General features: G+C 46.3%; 1 protein-coding gene across 4 annotated transcripts in view; it reads right to left on the bottom strand.

The window, feature by feature from the left end:
• The window catches only part of PLXDC2 (plexin domain containing 2), a 1,323,386-nt gene that overhangs the window by 755,935 nt on the left and 544,374 nt on the right, over nt 1-23,077 (bottom strand). The window contains exons 1-3 of one of the 4 annotated variants that reach the window (XM_063921557.1): nt 17,664-17,816; nt 11,390-11,492; nt 6,201-6,347 (exon numbers count right to left, since the gene is read on the bottom strand). In XM_063921557.1, coding sequence (XP_063777627.1) covers nt 6,201-6,341 — 141 coding nt within the window. In that variant the 5' untranslated portion in view covers nt 6,342-6,347; nt 11,390-11,492; nt 17,664-17,816. Of the gene's footprint in view, nt 1-6,200; nt 6,348-11,389; nt 11,493-17,663; nt 17,817-23,077 lie in introns of those variants that run through there. The other 3 variants (XM_063921558.1, XM_063921559.1, XM_063921556.1) reach the window with 3 other exon arrangements.

Here is a 23,077-nt window from a genome sequence, read left to right as displayed (position 1 = left end):
AATTTACTTACCGATAATTCTATTTCTCATAGTCCGTAGTGGATGCTGGGGACTCCGAAAGGACCATGGGGAATAGCGGCTCCGCAGGAGACTGGGCACAAAGTAAAAGCTTTAGGACTAGCTGGTGTGCACTGGCTCCTCCCCCTATGACCCTCCTCCAAGCCTCAGTTAGGATACTGTGCCCGGACGAGCGTACACAATAAGGAAGGATTTTGAATCCCGGGTAAGACTCATACCAGCCACACCAATCACACCGTACAACTTGTGATCTGAACCCAGTTAACAGCATGATAACAGAAGGAGCCTCTGAAAAGATGGCTCACAACAACAATAACCCGATTTTTGTAACAATAACTATGTACAAGTAATGCAGACAATCCGCACTTGGGATGGGCGCCCAGCATCCACTACGGACTATGAGAAATAGAATTATCGGTAAGTAAATTCTTATTTTCTCTAACGTCCTAGTGGATGCTGGGGACTCCGAAAGGACCATGGGGATTATACCAAAGCTCCCAAATGGGCGGGAGAGTGCGGATGACTCTGCAGCACCGAATGAGAGAACTCCAGGTCCTCCTCAGCCAGGGTATCAAATTTGTAGAATTTAGCAAACGTGTTTGCCCCTGACCAAGTAGCTGCTCGGCAAAGTTGTAAAGCCGAGACCCCTCGGGCAGCCGCCCAAGATGAGCCCACTTTCCGTGTGGAATGGGCTTTTACAGATTTTGGCTTTGGCAGGCCTGCCACAGAATGTGCAAGCTGAATTGTACTACAAATCCAACGAGCAACCGTCTGCTTAGAAGCAGGAGCACCCAGCTTGTTGGGTGCATACAGGATAAACAGCGAATCAGATTTCCTGACTCCAGCCGTCCTGGAAACATATATTTTCAGGGCCCTGACTACGTCCAGCAACTTGGAATCCTCCAAGTCCCTAGTAGCCGCAGGCACCACAATAGGCTGGTTTAAGTGAAATGCTGAAACCACCTTAGGGAGAAATTGAGGACGAGTCCTCAATTCTGCCCTGTCCGTATGAAAAATTAGGTAAGGGCTTTTATAGGATAAAGCCGCCAATTCTGAGACACGCCTGGCTGAAGCCAGGGCTAACAGCATTACCACTTTCCATGTGAGATATTTTAAGTCCACAGTGGTGAGTGGTTCAAACCAATGTGATTTTGGGAATCCCAAAACTACATTGAGATCCCAAGGTGCCACTGGAGGCACAAAAGGAGGCTGTATATGCAGTACTCCCTTGACAAACGTCTGAACTTCAGGAACAGAAGCCAGTTCTTTTTGGAAGAATATTGACAGGGCCGAAATTTGAACCTTAATGGACCCTAATTTGAGGCCCATAGACAGTCCTGTTTGCAGGAAATGCAGGAAACGACCCAGTTGAAATTCCTCTGTAGGGCCCTTCCTGGCCTCGCACCACGCAACATATTTTCGCCAAATACGGTGATAATGTTGTATGGTTACATCCTTCCTGGCTTTGATCAGGGTAGGGATGACTTCATCCGGAATGCCTTTTTCCTTCAGGATCCGGCGTTCAACCGCCATGCCGTCAAACGCAGCCGCGGTAAGTCTTGGAACAGACATGGTCCCTGCTGGAGCAGGTCCTTTCTTAGAGGTAGAGGCCACGGGTCTTCCGTGAGCATCTCTTGAATTTCCGGGTACCAAGTCCTTCTTGGCCAATCCGGAGCCACGAGTATAATCTTTTCTCCTCTCCTTCTTATGATTCTCAGTACTTTTGGTATGAGAGGAAGAGGAGGGAACACATACACTGACTGGTACACCCACGGTGTTACCAGAGCGTCCACAGCTATTGCCTGAGGGTCCCTTGACCTGGCGCAATATCTGTCCAGCTTTTTGTTGAGGCGGGACGCCATCATGTCCACCTTTGGTTTTTCCCAACGGTTCACAATCATGTGGAAGACTTCTGGGTGAAGTCCCCACTCCCCCGGGTGAAGATCGTGTCTGCTGAGGAAGTCTGCTTCCCAGTTGTCCACTCCCGGAATGAACACTGCTGACAGTGCTATCACATGATTCTCCGCCCAGCGAAGAATCCTTGCCACTTCCATCATTGCCCTCCTGCTTCTTGTGCCGCCCTGTCTGTTTACGTGGGCGACTGCCGTGATGTTGTCCGACTGGATCAACACCGGCTGACCCTGAAGCAGAGGTCTTGCCTGACTTAGGGCATTGTAAATGGCCCTTAGTTCCAGGATATTTATGTGAAGTGACGTTTCCATGCTTGACCACAAGCCCTGGAAATTTCTTCCCTGTGTGACTGCTCCCCAGCCTCTCAGGCTGGCATCCGTGGTCACCAGGACCCAATCCTGAATGCCGAATCTGCGGCCCTCTAGGAGATGAGCACTCTGTAACCACCACAGGAGAGACACCCTTGTCCTTGGAGACAGGGTTATCCGCTGATGCATTTGAAGATGCGATCCGGACCATTTGTCCAGCAGATCCCACTGAAAAGTTCTTGCGTGGAATCTGCCGAATGGAATCGCTTCGTAAGAAGCCACCATCTTTCCCAGGACCCTTGTGCATTGATGTACTGACACTTGGCCTGGTCTTAGGAGGTTCCTGACTAGGTCGGATAACTCCTTGGCTTTCTCCTCCGGGAGAAACACCTTTTTCTGTACTGTGTCCAGAATCATCACTAGGAACAGCAGACGTGTCGTCGGAATCAGCTGGGATTTTGGAATATTTAGAATCCATCCGTGCTGTCGTAGTACTACTTGAGATAGTGCTACTCCGACCTCTAACTGTTCTCTGGACCTTGCCCTTATCAGGAGATCGTCCAAGTAAGGGATAATTAAGATGCCTTTTCTTCGAAGAAGAATCATCATTTCGGCCATTACCTTGGTAAAGACCCGGGGTGCCGTGGACAATCCAAACGGCAGCGTCTGAAACTGATAGTGACAGTTCTGTACCACAAACCTGAGGTACCCTTGGTGAGAAGGGCAAATTGGGACATGGAGGTAAGCATCCTTGATGTCCAGAGACACCATATAGTCCCCTTCTTCCAGGTTCGCTATCACTGCTCTGAGTGACTCCATCTTGAACTTGAACCTTTTTATGTAAGTGTTCAAGGATTTCAGATTTAAAATGGGTCTCACCGAGCGGTCCGGCTTCGGTACCACAAACAGCGTGGAATAATACCCCTTTCCCTGTTGTAGGAGGGGTACCTTGATTATCACCTGCTGGGAATACAGCTTGTGAATGGCTTCCAATACCGCCTCCCTGTCGGGGGGAGACGTTGGTAAAGCAGACTTCAGGAACCGGCGAGGGGGAGACGTCTCGAATTCCAATTTGTACCCCTGAGATACTACCTGCAGGATCCAGGGGTCCACTTGCGAGTGAGCCCACTGCGCGCTGAATGAGACAGGCCCCCACCGTGCCTGAGTCCGCTTGTAAGGCCCCAGCGTCATGCTGAGGACTTGGCAGAAGCGGGGGAGGGCTTCTGTTCGTGGGAAGAGGCTGTTTGCTGCAGTCTTTTTCCCCTTCCTCTGCCCCGGGGCAGATATGAGTGGCCTTTTGCCCGCTTGCCCTTATGGGGACGAAAGGACTGAGCCTGAAAAGACGGTATCTTTTTCTGCTGCGAGGTGACTTGGGGTAAAAAGGTGGATTTTCCAGCCGTTGCCACCAGGTCCGATAGACCGACCCCAAATAACTCCTCCCCTTTATACGGCAATACTTCCATATGCCGTTTGGAATCCGCATCCCCTGACCACTGTCGCGTCCATAATCCTCTTCTGGCAGAAATGGACATCGCACTTACTCTTGATGCCAGAGTGCAAATATCCCTCTGTGCATCTCGCATATATAGAAATGCATCCTTTAAATGCTCTATAGTCAATAATATATTGTCCCTGTCCAGGGTATCAATATTTTCAGTCAGGGAATCCGACCAAGCCACCCCAGCACTGCACATCCAGGCTGAGGCGATTGCTGGTCGCAGTATAATACCAGTATGTGTGTATATACTTTTAAGGATATTTTCCAGCTTCCTATCAGCTGGTTCCTTGAGGGCGGCCGTATCAGGAGACGGTAACGCCACTTGTTTTGATAAGCGTGTGAGCGCCTTATCTACGCTAGGGGGTGTTTCCCAACGCGCCCTAACCTCTGGCGGGAAAGGGTATAATGCCAATAATTTTTTAGAAATTAGCAGTTTTTTATCGGGGGAAACCCACGCTTCATCACACACCTCATTTAATTCATCTGATTCAGGAAAAACTACGGGTAGTTTTTTCACACCCCACATAATACCCTTTTTTGTGGTACTTGTAGTATCAGAAATGTTCAAAACCTCCTTCATTGCCGTGATCATGTAACGTGTGGCCCTACTGGAAAATACGTGTGTTTCCTCACCGTCGAAACTGGAGTCAGTGTCCGTGTCAGTGTCTGTATCGACCTGAGGTAACGGGCGTTTTATAGCCCCTGACGGTGTTTGAGACGCCTGTACAGGTATTAACTGATTTGCCGGCTGTCTCATGTCGTCAACAGTCTTTTGTAAAGTGCCGACACTATCACGTAATTCTTTCCATAAGACCATCCAGTCAGGTGTCGACTCCCTAGGGGGTGACATCACTAACACAGGCAATTGCTCCGCCTCCACACCATTTTCCTCCTCATACATGTCGACACAGCGTACCGACACACAGCACACACACGGGGAATGCTCTGACAGAGGACAGGACCCCACTAGCCCTTTGGGGAGACAGAGGGAGAGTTTGCCAGCACACACCAGAGCGCTATATATATATATATAGGGATAACCTTATATAAGTGTTTTTCCCTAATATAGCTGCTGTATATATTAATATGCCAATTTAGTGCCCCCCCTCTCTTGTTTTACCCTGTTTCTGTAGTGCAGGACTGCAGGGGAGAGTCAGGGAGCCTTCCTCCAACGGAGCTGTGAGGAAAAAATGGCGCTTGTGTGCTGAGGAGATAGGCTCCGCCCCTTTTTCGGCGGCCTTTCTCCCGCTTTTTTGTGGAAAACTGGCAGGGGTTAAATACATCCATATAGCCCAGGAGCTATATGTGATGTATTTTTAGCCATTTAAGGTATTTTCATTGCGTCCCAGGGCGCTCCCCCCCAGCGCCCTGCACCCTCAGTGACCGGAGTGTGAAGTGTGCTGAGAGCAATGGCGCACAGCTGCGGTGATGTGCGCTACCTTATTGAAGACAGGACGTCTTCTGCCGCCGATTTTCCGGACCTCTTCACTCTTCTGGCTCTGTAAGGGGGCCGGCGGCGCGGCTCCGGGACCCATCCATGGCTGGGCCTGTGATCGTCCCTCTGTAGCTAATGTCCAGTAGCCTAAGAAGCCCAATCCACTCTGCACGCAGGTGAGTTCACTTCTTCTCCCCTTAGTCCCTCGATGCAGTGAGCCTGTTGCCAGCAGGTCTCACTGAAAATAAAAAAAACCTATTTAAACTTTTACTCTAAGCAGCTCAGGAGAGCCACCTAGATTGCACCCTTCTCGTTCGGGCACAAAATCTTAACTGAGGTTTGGAGGAGGGTCATAGGGGGAGGAGCCAGTGCACACCAGCTAGTCCTAAAGCTTTTACTTTGTGCCCAGTCTCCTGCGGAGCCGCTATTCCCCATGGTCCTTTCGGAGTCCCCAGCATCCACTAGGACGTTAGAGAAACCTAATTGCATAAATGTATGTATGTATGTGTATATGTGTGTGTATATGTGTGTGTATATATATATATATATATATATATAAATATATGGAAGCGTGTAGCGGCACACTATACGACTGGATACAAAACAAAAGACATCCCGTTGTAATCAACGTTTCACCGCTTTATTTGTGCTGATGAAAACTCAACACGAGAAGAATGGGGGTGCTCCATAGTGCATGATTCCTTTTTTAAAAACAATTTTATTCACACATAAAATTTAGGTAATGAATGACGTACCAGAGATGGCGGTAAACCACCGTAAGTACTGTATAACAGCATATGATTTCATCCAAACAATTGCAAGCAGCATACACAGCATGCACAATCTGATTCCACAAGACTTTTTTTTCCCACGTCAGGCCACACGCTTACACATTTCATCCCTTGGATTTCATTTTATATTGCACTGTATTTGCAATGACTTTGTAAGTATTACAACAAATGTAAATAATGTTTGCCAATCCTTATTGTAATGAACCCACAAGAGAAACAGTGCATATAGAATGACTTACTGCGGCTTGCCGGTGTGTATTTGACAGGATCCCATGAATCTTTACTTTTTCTTTTTCCATTTGATCAATGTTGACCCATAAATCCCGACTGGCAGAATCCAATGGACCAAATATTCTAGAAATATAATACTTATGATCCATATCCTCCTGTAATATAGAGAAGATTTATTATAAGTCACTCTCTGAGAAACTTAATTTCTTTTCACAATATATTGGAAATTGCTTATAAAGAAGTACCAGGATAATAAATGAGCCATTATTAGCATTATCAGATAAGTGATGTGAATAATGAATGATGAAGAGAAACCAAAAGATTGCTATAAATGAGGTAGTTTAAACCTCTAGGAGGGAGGCTGGCATGAGGGCTGATCACTTGACTTAGAAGGACTATGTACCAAGCTTTGGAGAGAGATAAACTACCAACCAACAGCTCCTAACTGCAGTTTTTCAAACCCAGCCTGTAACATGGCAGTTGCAGATGGGTCCTCCTACATCCTTGCTGCAGTCACGTCAAACAGCCCTTCTAGTCATGCCATGTTGTGGCGTGACTCAGTAGTTCCGAGCGTCTTTATGTGCGACTTTTTCCATTTAAATGTGTCTAAATCTCATTACTATGCAAGTAGGACACACAAGCAGCTTATGCTGATTAAAATGATATGCATCAAGACATACACTGGGCACAGGTGCTATAGGAGGTGTGGCCAAACATGGAGTTGTTGACCACACCCACTTCCTAAACTTTGACTAAGAATTCCATGCTTTGAGTCTGCATGCGCCTACAAGGACGGCATTCCATTTCCTCCATGGCTGCCCTTTACCTCCTCCAGGTCCCACAGGCTAGACTGGGCCTGTGTAATCAGCAGCCATCCCACCCACCCTCTCAGCACTCCAGGACAAATAATATTATTCCCTTTCACAGTGTTCCATAGTATCCTCTAGAACAGTGGGGCAGATGTATTTATGTCTGGAGAAGGCATAAAGAAGTGATAAAGCGGGGATAAGTGCAAGGTGACAACGCACCAGCCAATCAGTTGCTAACTGTTAATTTACATATTGGAGCTGATTGGCTGGATCTATATAATATTATTCACTCAATATAATATCTTGGTGTTAACAAAGAGTCCACACTGATGTGAAAATGGAACAATTATCAGCAATTCAGTACATCTATGCAGATTTGTCGTATTCAAATTTGTTCTGTTATCATTTCATTTTTTTTCTAATACCGGGTTGATAACCCTGACAGATGAATATATGCAGGGTACCACAATGAATTCAGGAGTTACTAAGTATCTCCTTCATTTTGGTCGGTCATGACAATTTATTTATTATTAACTCTCCCTCTTAAAAGTTATCCGGCAAAAAAAAAGAAAAGAAAAACCATTAATAGTTCCAAGAATAATCTTCTTGAGGTTAATTGGCTTATACAGATATATGAGAAAAAGGATTTTAGCTACAATTAACCTATTCAATAATAGAACTGAAAGGCATAGCATTAGACTTTGCAGAGCGATTAAACAATAAATGAAGCACCTGAAATTCTTTAAACATTTCATGCTAAGTCAGAAAATAAAATGCTTAATTGTAAATGAATTTGCTTTGTAGTGGGAAGGAGCAGTAGGATTTGGCAATACTTTAAATTCATCAATTTTTGGTTTGTATGGGGTCAAAAAAAAGTCATTTGATTATCCTCAAAAAAGGCTAGTAAATGTAATCCTGAAGGAACCAATCAAAATGCAGATAATAATGACATGGTTTTGCAATTGCATATTGGCGTAAATAGGGCACCAAACTGTGTGCTTGGGAGGAAAAGTGTATATCTGTATGTGGAGCTGTACACAACTGGACATGTGTCTAAACATTTGCTGTCCTCCAGGCTTTCACTGGCCTTTAACATTACATGAGGCTCAGGTGTTTGGACTGATGTATAAACATGTAACAAATTTGACAAAAGAAAAAACAGGATACAAATTAACATTTCATTGCGACATCTCAAAACTCATAACCAAATATAGACATAATGTCAAATATTGTGTTTATATTTGTTGGTAAAACATTACTGAAAATTTATGTAGATGACAGTGTTTAAAAAAATGAAAAAAATTATATAAGAGGCATTTAGGCATCTTTTAACCCCTGACACCAACATTCCACATTCACAGAACATTTGGTGTAGCGGCCAGCCTCATTCGAGTCATCTACATTGCTGCAAACAGTTATATCAGAGAATTGCATTTACAGTTCAGGTAAACGTTTTGAGATCAAGGTTGTAATTGGCCCATTGCTGAGCCATGGCAACTGACATCCCCAATTCATGATGAGTGGACTGGTTTGAGGGGTAAATGACTCTCTGTCACCATTGCCAGGCCACCCCAAAGTAATGTGGAATTTGATACACAGCACATTTACAGAGGGAGAGACACTAATAATGTGATCATTTAATGTTGTATACAGCTCACTTTTCAAGACATTATTCTGTAAACTTTTGGCACAGAGAGCAAGTACAGTAAGTGGCCACAGTATTTAAGTAGAGGGGCATATCTACCCCTTGGCCCAGGATAGCACTTGCCACGGTTGCCAGCTCAGAAGGGGCACCATTCTGACAGTGCACCTATGACCATCTGGCAGAATCCCAAAGTAGTGGCAGTACTAGGTGTGCCCCCCTGGGCAGTGTTTGGTCAAGAGATTGGCAGAGAAGGCAGGAGCCGATGTTACCAGTGCCAGTGTATGGCACCGCACTACTGGGAAGAAACTCAAAATAAACTGCAGCTCCCTGCAGCCTTTAGAGCTGTCGGCAACTGTAGTTTATTTTGAGTTTGATCACTGTAGTGCAGTGCATGCTCTGTAGCATTAACACATAGCACTATCAAGGGGCAGAGCCAAGCCCAGTCAACCATCAACAAGCACTGTAGACAAAGAACTGATCTGTAAAGTAAAAAGCGCTGATGAGGGGAGTCGGAGACAGGTTGTTTAAGTAAAGTTGAATGAGAGAAAAAAAAGTAGGTAGCCTGTGAGGGACTCGGGCGATATACAGTATATGTACACACACACATATACATACATATATATATATATATATATATATAGTTAATTTTCTGACTGTTGGGATCCTGGCGGTCGAAGCGCAAACAACGTTGGTGGTCGAAATCCTGACAGATGCCCAGTATTCCCTCGAGGGTGGTGGTCTACACCACCCAAAGGGGAATATAATAGTCTCACCACTGAGCACGCAAGGGGACACGCTGCACTCAATGTCAGGATTTCGACTGTCAGGATTCCGCCGTCGGCCTCCTGACCGCTGGGGTCCCGACATTTTTATTTTATTTTTTTCATTTTGTTTTACATTTATACATACACAAATACTGGCAGGGGTCCTTACAGGTTCGGCTCACCACTTACCACTTACGGCCACCAAACCTGCCAAATGAACCCCAAGATGAAATAATGCTCACACCTGCCTTATAGCCACAGCTCAGTGCCGGCAGTGGTGGTGGGCTGCTGTTGCATGTGGCCATGGTCATGGGCAGGGAGAACAGGGGAATGACATCCTGGCAAGAGATGGAGTGCACACACAGTGTGTAAGGGGCACTACTGTGTGGCATAATGTGTATAAGGGGCACTACTGTGTGGCATAATGTGTATAAGGGGTAATACTGTAAAGCATAATGTTAATAAGGGGCTCTAGGGTGTGGAGTAACATGTATAAGGGGTACTAATGTGTGGCGTAACATGAATAAAGGACACTACTATGAGGTGTAATGTGAGAAAGGGGCACTACTGTGTGGTGTAATTTGAATTAGTACTATTGTATGACCACACTCATTTTTCGGCACGTGTGCCTTCCCTATTTCAAATATGGGGAGGGGCAGGGCAGTCCCTTACTTTTATTATAAAAAAGTAGCTAACCATTATGATTTAGCAGATGACACTTTCTGCAGAAAAAGCATATACTGAAATCTAAGCTATGACTAGAGCCAAGGACTTAGAGAGGAAGGGGGCATGTACTATAGGTACATATAACCCGCCCCATGGTTATGCCTGCTTTATTGAGGCTCACTCAAGTTCCCAAAAACTCTGAATGTAGCTTGTAATATGTAGCAAATTTCCACACATGCTGTATTTACAGGTAATCATGTGGTGATTATTTGACTATGCAGCAAAGAAACATATTTCTTTCAGAGCTGGTCCATGTCTTATTATATTCTTAAATAAAAGCAACTGAAGGGACAATTGCCCTCCTGTCCTTGTGCAACCCACTCCTGCTTTTTATAGGAAGTTGAATTTGCAAAGGACCTGGCTGATTTCAGTTACTTGCATGCACAGTGAGGGTGTGTATGGTCTGTACTTCACATATCACTACAACAGTCATACTAGCTGACTCAGTAGATCATTTAACTGGCAAGTACAATGTGTTGTGCAGCTATAGCTGGTATCTTATCTTTATGGAAAAAGTTTCTGTTTTTATAAAACAATGTACTCCAATGGAATATAATTACAGAGCAACACATCCAAGCCAAAAGGTGTTTTCACAGAAGACCAAATAAATTCTGAAATCAGGAATTTTGAGAGCTGGAGTTTTGCCCAGAAGCAATTTAATATCCTCAACTGCCTCCTAACATTCTTCAGTCCACTTAATGCCATTATAAGCTCAATTTCCAGTGAGGTCACTTAAGAGAGTGGCTCCAACGGAAAAACAAAAACAAATATACATTGTAGCGAGTACCTAGATCCCTGGTGTCCAACTGGCAGCCCGCAAGCCCCAACCAGTACTTTCCCCGCAGCATGGTGTTTGAGATTTTTTATATGGTAGCCAGGCAGAAGTGATAAAGAAAATGTGCAGAGACTTTGTTTTTAGACTCCACACCTATCCTGTGAAATGAGGGGGAAAGGGGTGATTTCAGATGGTGAGTGGAGGATGAGGGGGATTCAGTGTCAGTTCTGTAAGTTATCCAGAATATACAGTACATATCATTTGGGGGGAAATGTATCAAACCTTAGAGAGAAATAAAGTGGAGAGGTTGCTCATAGCAACCATTTAGATTCTAGCTCTCATTTACTGCATCTAGCACAGTCTAACAGAAGCTCACTTGAAAGTGCAATGCTCCACTAGGTGTGTTCTTGGGTTGCTTGCATCGTGAGGTAAGTATGCAGGTAAATTGGTAATGTATAGTGGTTATGCTCTCTTTTACCTGGTAGTCTGAATCTCCACGCTAGGTTCTCTTCAGAGAGGTAAGGAGGATGAGCCCACGACAATGGTTGTTCAAAGTTTTGTCTCAACAGAAAACAAATTTCCTGAAGTTACAATATGATTTAATAAATCAGTTAACAGTTGATAATAAGAATTTACTTACCGATAATTCTATTTCTCATAGTCCGTAGTGGATGCTGGGGACTCCGTCAGGACCATGGGGAATAGCGGCTCCGCAGGAGACTGGGCACAAAAGTATAAGCTTTAGGACTAGCTGGTGTGCACTGGCTCCTCCCCCTATGACCCCCCTCCAAGCCTCAGTTAGGATACTGTGCCCGGACGAGCGTACACAATAAGGAAGGATTTTGAATCCCGGGTAAGACTCATACCAGCCACACCAATCACACCGTACAACCTGTGATCTGAACCCAGTTAACAGCATGATAACAGAGGAGCCTCTGAAAAGATGGCTCACAACAATAATAACCCGATTTTTGTAACAATAACTATGTACAAGTATTGCAGACAATCTGCACTTGGGATGGGCGCCCAGCATCCACTACGGACTACGAGAAATAGAATTATCGGTAAGTAAATTCTTATTTTCTCTAACGTCCTAAGTGGATGCTGGGGACTCCGTAAGGACCATGGGGATTATACCAAAGCTCCCAAACGGGCGGGAGAGTGCGGATGACTCTGCAGCACCGAATGAGAGAACTCCAGGTCCTCCTCAGCCAGGGTATCAAATTTGTAGAATTTAGCAAACGTGTTTGCCCCTGACCAAGTAGCTGCTCGGCAAAGTTGTAAAGCCGAGACCCCTCGGGCAGCCGCCCAAGATGAGCCCACCTTCCTTGTGGAATGGGCATTTACAGATTTTGGCTGTGGCAGGCCTGCCACAGAATGTGCAAGCTGAATTGTACTACAAATCCAGCGAGCAATAGTCTGCTTAGAAGCAGGAGCACCCAGCTTGTTGGGTGCATACAGGATAAACAGCGAGTCAGATTTTCTGACTCCAGCCGTCCTGGAAACATATATTTTCAGGGCCCTGACAACGTCTAGCAACTTGGAGTCCTCCAAGTCCCTAGTAGCCGCAGGCACCACCATAGGTTGGTTCAGGTGAAACGCTGAAACCACCTTAGGGAGAAACTGAGGACGAGTCCTCAATTCCGCCCTGTCCGAATGGAAAATCAGATAAGGGCTTTTACAGGATAAAGCCGCCAATTCTGACGCGCGCCTGGCACAGGCCAGGGCCAACAGCATGACCACTTTCCATGTGAGATATTTTAACTACACAGATTTAAGTGGTTCAAACCAATGTGACTTTTGGAACCCAAAAAACTACATTGAGATCCCAAGGTGACACTGGAGGCACAAAAGGAGGCTGTATATGCAGTACCCCTTTTACAAACGTCTGAACTTCAGGGACTGAAGCTAGTTCTTTTTTGGAAGAAAATTGACAGGGCCGAAATGTGAACCTTAATGGACCCCAATTTCAGGCCCATAGACACTCCTGTTTGCAGGAAATGTAGTAATCGACCCATTTGAATTTCCTCCGTCGGGCCTTACTGGCCTCGCACCACGCAACATATTTTTCGCCTAATGCGGTGATAATGTTTTACGGTTACATCCTTCCTGGCTTTGATCAGGATAGGGATGACTTCATCCGGAATGCCTTTTTCCTTCAGGATCCGGCGTTCAACCGCCATGCCGTCAAACGCAGTCGCGGTAAGTCTTGGAACAGACAGGGTCCTTGCTGGAGCAGGTCCCTTCTTAGAGGTAGAGGCCACGGATCCTCCGTGAGCATCTCTTGAAGTTCCGGTTACCAAGTCCTTCTTGGCCAATCCGGAGCCACTAATACAGTGCTTACTCCTCTCCATCTTATAATTCTCAGTACCTTGGGTATGAGATAGCAGAGGAGGGAACACATACACTGACTGGTACACCCATGGTGTTACCAGAGCGTCTACAGCTATTGCCTGAGGGTCCCTTGACCTGGCGCAATACCTGTCGAGTTTTTCCCAACGGTTTATAATCATGTGGAAGACTTCTGGGTGAAGTCCCCACTCTCCCGGGTGGAGGTCGTATCTGCTGAGGAAGTCTGCTTCCCAGTTGTCCACTCCCGGAATGAATAGTGCTGACAGTGCTATCACATGATTTTCCGCCCAGCGAAGAATCCTTGCAGCTTCTGCCATTGCCCTCCTGCTTCTTGTGCCACCCTGTCTGTTTACGTGGGTGACTGCCGTGATGTTGTCCGACTGGATCAACCCCGGCTGACCTTGAAGCAGAGGTCTTGCTAAGCTTAGAGCATTGTAAATGGCCATTAGCTTCAGGATATTTATGTGAAGTGATGTCTCCAGGCTTGACCATAAGCCCTGGAAATTCCTTCTCTGTGTGACTGCCCCCCCAGCCTCGCAGGCTGGCATCCGTGGTCACCAGGACCCAGTCCTGAATGCCGAATCTGCGGCCCTCTAGAAGATGAGTACACTGCAACAACCACAGGAGAGACACCCTTGTCCTTGGTGACAGGGTTATCCGCTGATGCATCTGAAGATGCGACCCGGACCATTTGTCCAGCAGGTCCCACTGGAAAGTTCTTGCGTGGAATCTGCCGAATGGGATTGCTTCGTAGGAAGCCACCATTTTTCCCAGAACCCTTTCATTGATGTACTGAGACTTGGCTCGGTTATAGGAGGTTCCCGACTAGCTCGGATAACTCCCTGACTTTCTCCTCCGGGAGAAACACCTTTTTCTGGACTGTGTCCAGGATCATCCCCTAGGAACAGAAGACGAGTCGTCGGAATCAGCTGCGATTTTGGAATATTGAGAATCCAATCGTGCTGCCGCAACACTACCTGAGATAGTGCTACACCGACCTCCAACTGTTCCCTGGATCTTACCCTTATCAGCGAATCGTCCAAGTAAGGGATAACTAAAATTCCCTTCCTTCGAAGGAGTATCATCATTTCGGCCATTACCTTGGTAAAGACCCGGGGTGCCGTGGACCATCCATACGGCAGCGTCTGAACTGATAGTGACAGTTCTGTAGCACAAACCTGAGGTACCCTTGGTGAGAAAGGTAAATTGGGACATGAAGGTAAGCATCCTTGATGTCCCGAGACATCATGTAGTCCCCTTCTTCCAGGTTCGCAATCACTGCTCTGAGTGACTGAATCTTGAATTTGAACCTCCGTATGTAAGTGTTCAAGATTTTAGATTTAGAATCGGTCTCACCGAGCCGTCCGGCTTCGGTACCACCACAGTGTGGAATAATACCCCGTTCCCTGTTGCAGGAGGGGTACCTTGATTATCACCTGCTGGGAATACAGCTTGTGAATGGCTTCCAAAACTGCCTCCCTGTCAGAGGGAGACATCGGTAAAGCCGACTTTAGGAAACGGCGAGGGGGAGACGTCTCGAATTCCAATTTGTACCCCTGAGATATCCCTTGAAGGATCCAGGGGTCTACTTGCGAGTGAGCCCACTGCGCGCTGAAATTCATTGAGACGGGCCCCCACCGTGCCTGATTCTGCTTGTAAAGCCCCAGCGTCATACTGAGGGCTTGGCAGAGGCGGGAGAGGGCTTCTGTTCCTGGGAACTGGCTGATTTCTGCAGCCTTTTTCCTCTCCCTCTGTCACGGGGCAGAAATGAGGAACCTTTTGCCCGCTTGCCCACGAAAAGACTGCGCCTGATAATACGGCGTCTTCTTATGTTGAGAGGCGACCTGGGGTACAAAAGTGGATTTCCCAGCTGTTGCCGTGGCCACCAGGTCTGAAAGACCGACCCCAAATAACTCCTCCCTTTAATAAGGCAATACTTCCAAATGCCGTTTGGAATCCGCATCACCTGACCACTGTCGTGTCCATAACCCTCTACTGGCAGAAATGGACAACGCACTTAGACTTGATGCCAGTCGGCAAATATTCCGCTGTGCATCACGCATATATAGAAATGCATCTTTTAAATGTTCTATAGGCAATAATATACTGTCCCTATCTAGGGTATCAATATTTTCAGTCAGGGAATCCGACCACACCAACCCAGCACTGCACATCCAGGCTGAGGCGATTGCTGGTCGCAGTATAACACCAGTATGTGTGTAAATACATTTTAGGATACCCTCCTACTTTCTATCAGCAGGATCCTTAAGGGCGGCCATCTCAGGAGAGGGTAGAGCCCTTGTTCTTACAAGCGTGTGAGCGCTTTATCCACCCTAGGGGATGTTTCCCAACACACCCTAACCTCTGGCGGGAAAGGATATAATGCCAATAACATTTTAGAAATTATCAGTTGTTATCGGGGGAAACCCACGCATCATCACACACCTCATTTAATTTCTCAGATTCAGGAAAACTACAGGCAGTTTTTCCTCACCAAAAATAATACCCCTTTTTGGTGGTACTCGTATTATCAGAAATGTGTAAAACATTTTTCATTGCCTCAATCATGTAACGTGTGGCCCTACTGGAAGTCACATTTGTCTCTTCACCGTCGACACGAGTCAGTATCCGTGTCGGCGTCTATATCTGCCATCTGAGGTAACGGGCGCTTTAGAGCCCCTGACGGCCTATGAGACGTCTGGACAGGCACAAGCTGAGTAGCCGGCTGTCTCATGTCAACCACTGTCTTTTATACAGAGCTGACACTGTCACGTAATTCCTTCCAACAGTTCATCCACTCAGGTGTCGACCCCCTAGGGGGTGACATCACTATTACAGGCAATCTGCTCCGTCTCCACATCATTTTTCTCCTCATACATGTCGACACAAACGTACCGACACACAGCACACACACAGGGAATGCTCTGATAGAGGACAGGACCCCACTAGCCCTTTGGGGAGACAGAGGGAGAGTTTGCCAGCACACACCAGAGCGCTATATATATACAGGGATAACCTTATATAAGTGTTTTTCCCCTTATAGCTGCTGTATCTTTAATACTGCGCCTAATTAGTGCCCCCCTCTCATTTTTAACCCTTTCTGTAGTGTAGTGACTGCAGGGGAGAGCCAGGGAGCTTCCCTCCAACGGAGCTGTGAGGGAAAATGGCGCCAGTGTGCTGAGGAGATAGGCCCCGCCCCCTTCTCGGCGGCCTTATCTCCCGTTTTTCTGTGAATTCTGGCAGGGGTTAAATGCATCCATATAGCCCAGGAGCTATATGTGATGTATTTTTAGCCATCTAAGGTATTTTTATTGCGTCTCAGGGCGCCCCCCCCCAGCGCCCTGCACCCTCAGTGACCGGAGTGTGAAGTGTGCTGAGAGCAATGGCGCACAGCTGCGGTGCTGTGCGCTACCTTATTGAAGACAGGACGTCTTCTGCCGCCGATTTTCCGGACCTCTTCTGCTCTTCTGGCTCTGTAAGGGGGACGGCGGCGCGGCTCTGGGACCCATCCATGGCTGGGCCTGTGATCGTCCCTCTGGAGCTAATGTCCAGTAGCCTAAGAAGCCCAATCCACTCTGCACGCAGGTGAGTTCGCTTCTTCTCCCCTTAGTCCCTCGATGCAGTGAGCCTGTTGCCAGCAGGACTCACTGAAAATAAAAAAACCTAATTTAAACTTTTACTCTAAGCAGCTCAGGAGAGCCACCTAGATTGCACCCTTCTCGTTCGTGGCACAAAAATCTAACTGAGGCTTGGAGGAGGGTCATAGGGGGAGGAGCCAGTGCACACCAGCTAGTCCTAAAGCTTTTACTTTTGTGCCCAGTCTCCTGCAGAGCCGCTATTCCCCATGGTCCTTACGGAGTCCCCAGCATCCACTTAGGACATTAGAGAAAAGCTAGTTTCTTTCACAACTTGCACAAGGAAAAATACTAAACAATTCCTATTATTCTGGAACTATGTGTCCCGGAGTCTTCTTGTGGCAGGAACGGTGCAACATTAAATCAATCGGTGATGCTGATCTATATTACCTTCAGACAGTTTTCACAAACATGTGCTGAACCCTTACAATTAGCATGCAAATATCACCGCAATATCCTAGTTCACCTATATTAATAACGTCAACAAGTGTACAATGTGCATGTAAACCAACACAGAGTATAATTGTGTCCGTAACCCTGTGCACCGGTCAATAACCCTTTAAAAGAGACTCTATGTAAGTATATGCATATATATTTAAGTCTTTATGGTATGTCACAGTAGTAGGAAGAAGTTCCTGGCCTGGCTGTAGTAGTGTAGAGGGAAAGGAAGAAAATGCTGATCCAGGAGCACAGTGAATCAACTACTTAATTAACTCATCTGTGATGTAACTATGTTTTGTCCTCGCTGCAGCTTGGAAGTTATACCTGTACTTTGCCTGCAGTAAGATGAGAATGGTCTTAGCTGTATATAGCTCTGATTCCTGTTTAATATTACAGCAGAGATGCAGAACAAAGAATATACACTGTTATATGCACTGGCCAGCTACTCTTGCCTGCTCTCTCAGGAGTTCTGACAGGACCCATCACTCTGGGGCTATATCACTCCGCCCCTCTCCTCAGAGAAACACATCACACACTTTGCTCTGTATCACTCCACCACTCCATCTCCCCTCTGTGAGGGATACCTGAGTATCTCTCTTAAGTTTAGTGTCCCAACAGGTGTTTTTTTAAATAACTATTTAGTGATAGCCCATACATTACACATCATTCCTGCAGGGCTCCATTAACTTAATGGTGTGTCACAAAAGGTTTGATACATCCCCGTCTCGTATGACCTATGTATTGCTGGACTCTAGTTGGCCAATAGCGTGGGTAATTAAACGCTGGCACTACAACACTCATATCATGGGGGTAATTCCAAGTTGAAAAGCAGCAGGAAATTTTTTAGCAGTTGGGCAAAACCAAGTGCACTGCAGGGGAGGCAGATATAATATGTGCCGAGAGAGTTAGATTTGGGCGTGGTGAGTTCAATCTGCAATCTAAATTGCAGTGTAAAAATAAAGCAGCCAGTATTTACCCTGCACAGAAACAAAATAACCAACCCAAATCTAACTCTCTGCAAATGTTATATCTGCCCCCCCTGCAGAGCACATGGTTTTGCCCAACTGCTAAAAAATTTCCTGCTGCGATCAACTTGGAATTACCCCCCATGTCAGCTGTTGTGAAACACAAAGTGACTGGAAAAGTGCTTCTGCAATTGTTTTGCACAAGTGGATCTGGTCCAAACTGAATCAGCAGTGACAGGGTGAATAACCATATCAGAGTTTGAATAAAAACAAGTAAAAAATAACAACCCAATTTCTTTGGTTTAAATAAACCATTTTTTTTAAACCACATTTTTTTAATTCATGTTTTAATGAAAACAAAAATTAATCCTGATTATTATATTAATACTGTGAAACATTGCATTAAAAACCTTGACCAACCATGTTTTAGTGCTTCCTAACATTACCAATCCAAAGTTATTAGCTTTGATATGATTTATTTAACATCTTCAATAAAGCCATTTTTTTACTGCTTATTATTCCTATTACATCCGAATGTATGCAGACAGAGTACACATATTAAAACATACAAAGTACACTCAGAGATAGATTAAATTGAAAGTAAGAATAAGTTAATGTTAAGCATTAGTCCTACTTATTACTTCTAACTAAATAAATCTTAATAGTAATACAAAATGGAAAATACTAAAGCACTTTTCAGACAAATATACAAACAAAAAGGAGGAGTTAAGTATTAGCAGTAGGCATTAAACATTTGAAATAAAAAAAAAACTAAAAAACTAGCTTTACATTTATAGCATAATAGGCTTTTAAGAAGTCACGGCGCCGTGCCCGACGTTACAGCGTAATAAAAAAACAAGTGTTTGTTTTTTTTCAAAAAACAACATTCTGTTTAAACCTGCAAACCCTGGCCCATATTATTAGGTATGTCTGTTTTTTATTTACTTTATTAATGTTACGTTCTTGGTGCTCTGAACAAAGAGGTGTAGTGTAGCAACTCCAAAGCACCAGAACGTGACGCTGAAATAAAGGCAAGGTGTGATGGTAACCCCTAGCAACCTACCTCCGTTGTTTCACCCGCGTGGTCAGTTCACGCCTGCGAGACTATGGTTTCTTGGGCCTCCGGCAGCCGCGTTTGAAGGGCGGATTAGGTCTGCCCAACTCTGATGCCCCCAGGTCTTAATGTGAGACAAGGCGTGAACCGAGACGGGATGATAACAAGGGGACCTCTAACTAAACAAAACAGAGCTAGGGGCTACTAAGAGACCTAAAACTAAACGTATATGCGGCACAGCTGCCAGGATAAACAACAACAAAGGAAATGCTGTCCACACGCCGACACAATACTGTTGTGTACCGGCGGTGACAGCATATGCAGAACCCTCTGCAAAACACCAGTAACAAGTATAACTAAAGAATACAGCGGCCTAGGCCGACGGACGCGGCAAAGCCGCTACTCATGAAACCGGTACAAATACTGGCAAACGGACAGGAACCCCCAATGTAGCAGACACAGGCACTCAGGACCGGAGGACAGGCAGAATCCCAAACGACAGACCGGTGGACACCAAGAAGCCAGATACTCGATCAGGCACAGACAAAGCCACAGGACTTCTGGACAGGAATGCTTGAAGGCAGGATACTGGATCAGACCCTGGATCAGACCCTGGATCAGACCCTGGATCAGACCCTGGATCAGACCCTGGAAGCAGCTAGACAGAAGCTCAGAAACTATCACCGGCATCTGTGTAATGCACTGAGACAGAATATAACAGGCAGCCCTCCAATAGCTGCAGAGAACTTAATTAATTATGTTGTGTAGCTGCCCTGCTGCACAACTGACAGGTGCAATTAGCAGACAGGTGAGGTTGAACACATGGGAACAGGCTGCAATTACACAGACTCACCACCGGCAGCAAACAAGAGTCTTTCTAAACCAGAGCAAAGGGAAATCCTGGCCTGCAAGAGAACTATAACATAAAATACATGAACAGGAATGAACCACTGCTTGTGGTTCATAACAGAACCCTCTACTTAGGGGTGGACTCCAGACACCCCATGACACCCACGGGGAACAGAAACAGAAGTATAACATAAAATACATAACAAAATGCAAAACAGGAATGAGCTCATAACAGTGCCCAAGAGTCAATAATTATTTATTTTTCTTCTTTTTTTTGAGGTCTGACCAAGGTAATTCCCCAAACATTGTCTGAACTGATGGTACCTTCCAGCAAGGCTGGGTTCAATCCAAAGATTGGTTCTTTTACCTTGGCAGCTGAACTTTCAGGCAAAGTACTACTACTAGAAGAAGACAGAAAAGCACATCCTGCAGTCAAAACAATGGGCTGAGGCTTTTGTGCCGAGTTTACAGTATACGGTGGACTCTCAGCAGATAAGACGGGTGACCTAGAGGAACCTGAACCAATTTCTTTGGAACCATATCTCTTAATAACTGCATCACTGAATGCCGGGGGATCCTGAAGAATGGGATCTTCAGTTTTCATTAAGTTGGACGCCCACTCAAAAGGCTCCCCTCTAAATGAATATATCAGATAGAGCACAAGGTTCTTTGAAGTGATGCCCAGAAATGGTCTAGACAACATAATGATGTAATAGTGTTTGTAAAGCGCCAGAAATTGGACTAAGTCCCCATCAAAGATTATAGATGTTGAGATATCAACAGAGCCAGGATCTGCTTCCTTCCCATCTGACTGAGTAGAGTGCTTTGCTAGGACCAGGTCACTACTGACCTTACTCGAGGCTGTGGCCTTTGGGACCCTCTTTGGGGCAGTGGCCCTCGGAACCCCCTCTAGGGCAGTGGCCCTCGGAACCCCACTGTGGCAGTGGCCTTCGGGAACCCCGCTTGGGCAGTGGCCTTCGGGAACCCCGCTGGGGTCAGCACCTCGGATTCTTTTACTGGGACCGGGCCGTCGGCCTCCCTCTCTGGGATCGGGCCATCGGCCTCCCTCTCTGAAACTGGGCCGTCAGCCTCCCTCTCTGGGACCGGGCCATCAGCCTCCCTCTCTGGGACCGGGCCATCAGCCTCCCTCTCTGGGACCGGGCCGTCAGCCTCCCTCTCTGGGACCGGGCCGTCAGCCTCCCTCTCTGGGACCGGGCCGTCAGCCTCCCTCTCTGAGTTGATAATTATCAGAACTTCTCCCGGGATTATGACCTCTGGGACTTTTGCTGAAGCTATAACCTTCAGAACCTCCACTAACGCTATGCCTCTTGAGTACTTTCCTGGGGAAGCGACCTCTAGACCCTTCTCTGGGGAAGTGTCTCTCGAGACCCCACTTGGGGATATTACTTCAAAGATCCCTTCTGGGGTTTTGCATCTTTAGTTCCCTTCTAGAACTATGGCTTTAGACACCTTTTCTGGGGTTGCGCTTTTCAAGTCCCTACCTGGGGTAACAGCTTCTGAGACCCCTTCTGGTATTGACACCAGAGCTATTATATCTAATGTCCCTCTATGACCCAGAGCATCGGGCTTTGCTCCAGGACTCTGGGCATCGGGCTCCGCTTCGGGACCCCGGGCATCGGGCTCTGCTTTGGGACCCCAGGCATCGGGCACCGCATCGGGACCCCGGGCTTCCACTACCAGGGTTTGCAACTCTGATTCAAAAGGAAATTCAAGAGAGGAGAGAAACATTCTCCTTTGGTTCCTGAATCTATAATGGGGCTCCCTATCCCAAGGACCCCAATTATAGGACAGAGTGCTTTTTAGTGTGGGTTTTGTGACAAGTACCTCTGCTACAGTAGAGACAGGAGTAGGTCTTGAATCCTGACTCAACTTGGCCAGAGGGCAGGACTTGTCGCCACACTTTGGCTTGCGCAACTCACAGGTCTGCAGATAGTGGCCTAAACCCCCACAATATAGGCATAAATTTAAGTTTCGGCGACGCAGACGCTCCTCTTCGGAGAGCCTGGGCCGCAGAAAACTTTTAAACCTTTTCTCTCCAATTAAACCTGAGGATTCTCTTGTCACCATATTGTGAGCAAGAGTCTCTTTAGAGATAGATGAACTCTCAACGACTTCTGGCAAGATAAGCAAAATTTTGGTCAGAAGGTTTTGCAGTTGCTTTAAGGATTGCTGCAAAACTTCCAGCCGCTCAGGTCTCAAAGCCCTGAAAGTAGAATTTAGGGCTGAGAGAGACGCCTGCAGGGCTTGCATAGTTGACATAGGAGGATTTCAAACTAGACAAGACAAGACTGGACTGGATTTTTTAACACTGGACTGGGTTCTGCACACTGGACTGGATTCTAGACAGGACCGGATTCTAGACCGGACTGGACTGGGCCAAAAAAGAAAAAACTACTATTTAGCTTTGTTTCTTTTTTGTTGTATGGCCGATGATAATGTTACGTTCTTGGTGCTCTGAACAAAGAGGTGTAGTGTAGCAACTCCAAAGCACCAGAATGTGACGCTGAAATAAAGGTAAGGTGTGATGGTAACCCCTAGCAACCTACCTCCGTTGTTTCACCCGCATGGTCAGTTCACGCCTGCGAGACTATGGTTTCTTGGGCCTCCGGCAGCCATGTTTGAAGTGCGGATTAGGTCTGCCCAACTCCGATGCCCCCAGGTCTTAATGTGAGACAAGGCGTGAACCGTGACGGGATGATAACAAGGGGACCTCTAACTAAACAAAACAGAGAGCTAGGGGCTACTAAGAGACCTAAAACTAAATGTATATGCGGCACAGCTGCCAGGATAAACAACAACAAAGGGAATGCTGTCCACACGCCGACACAATACTGTTGTGTACCGGCGGG

Source organism: Pseudophryne corroboree, chromosome 5 (genome assembly GCF_028390025.1).
Source record: "Pseudophryne corroboree isolate aPseCor3 chromosome 5, aPseCor3.hap2, whole genome shotgun sequence".
Taxonomy (NCBI): domain Eukaryota; kingdom Metazoa; phylum Chordata; class Amphibia; order Anura; family Myobatrachidae; genus Pseudophryne; species Pseudophryne corroboree.
This window is presented reverse-complemented; position numbering and strand designations above follow the sequence as displayed.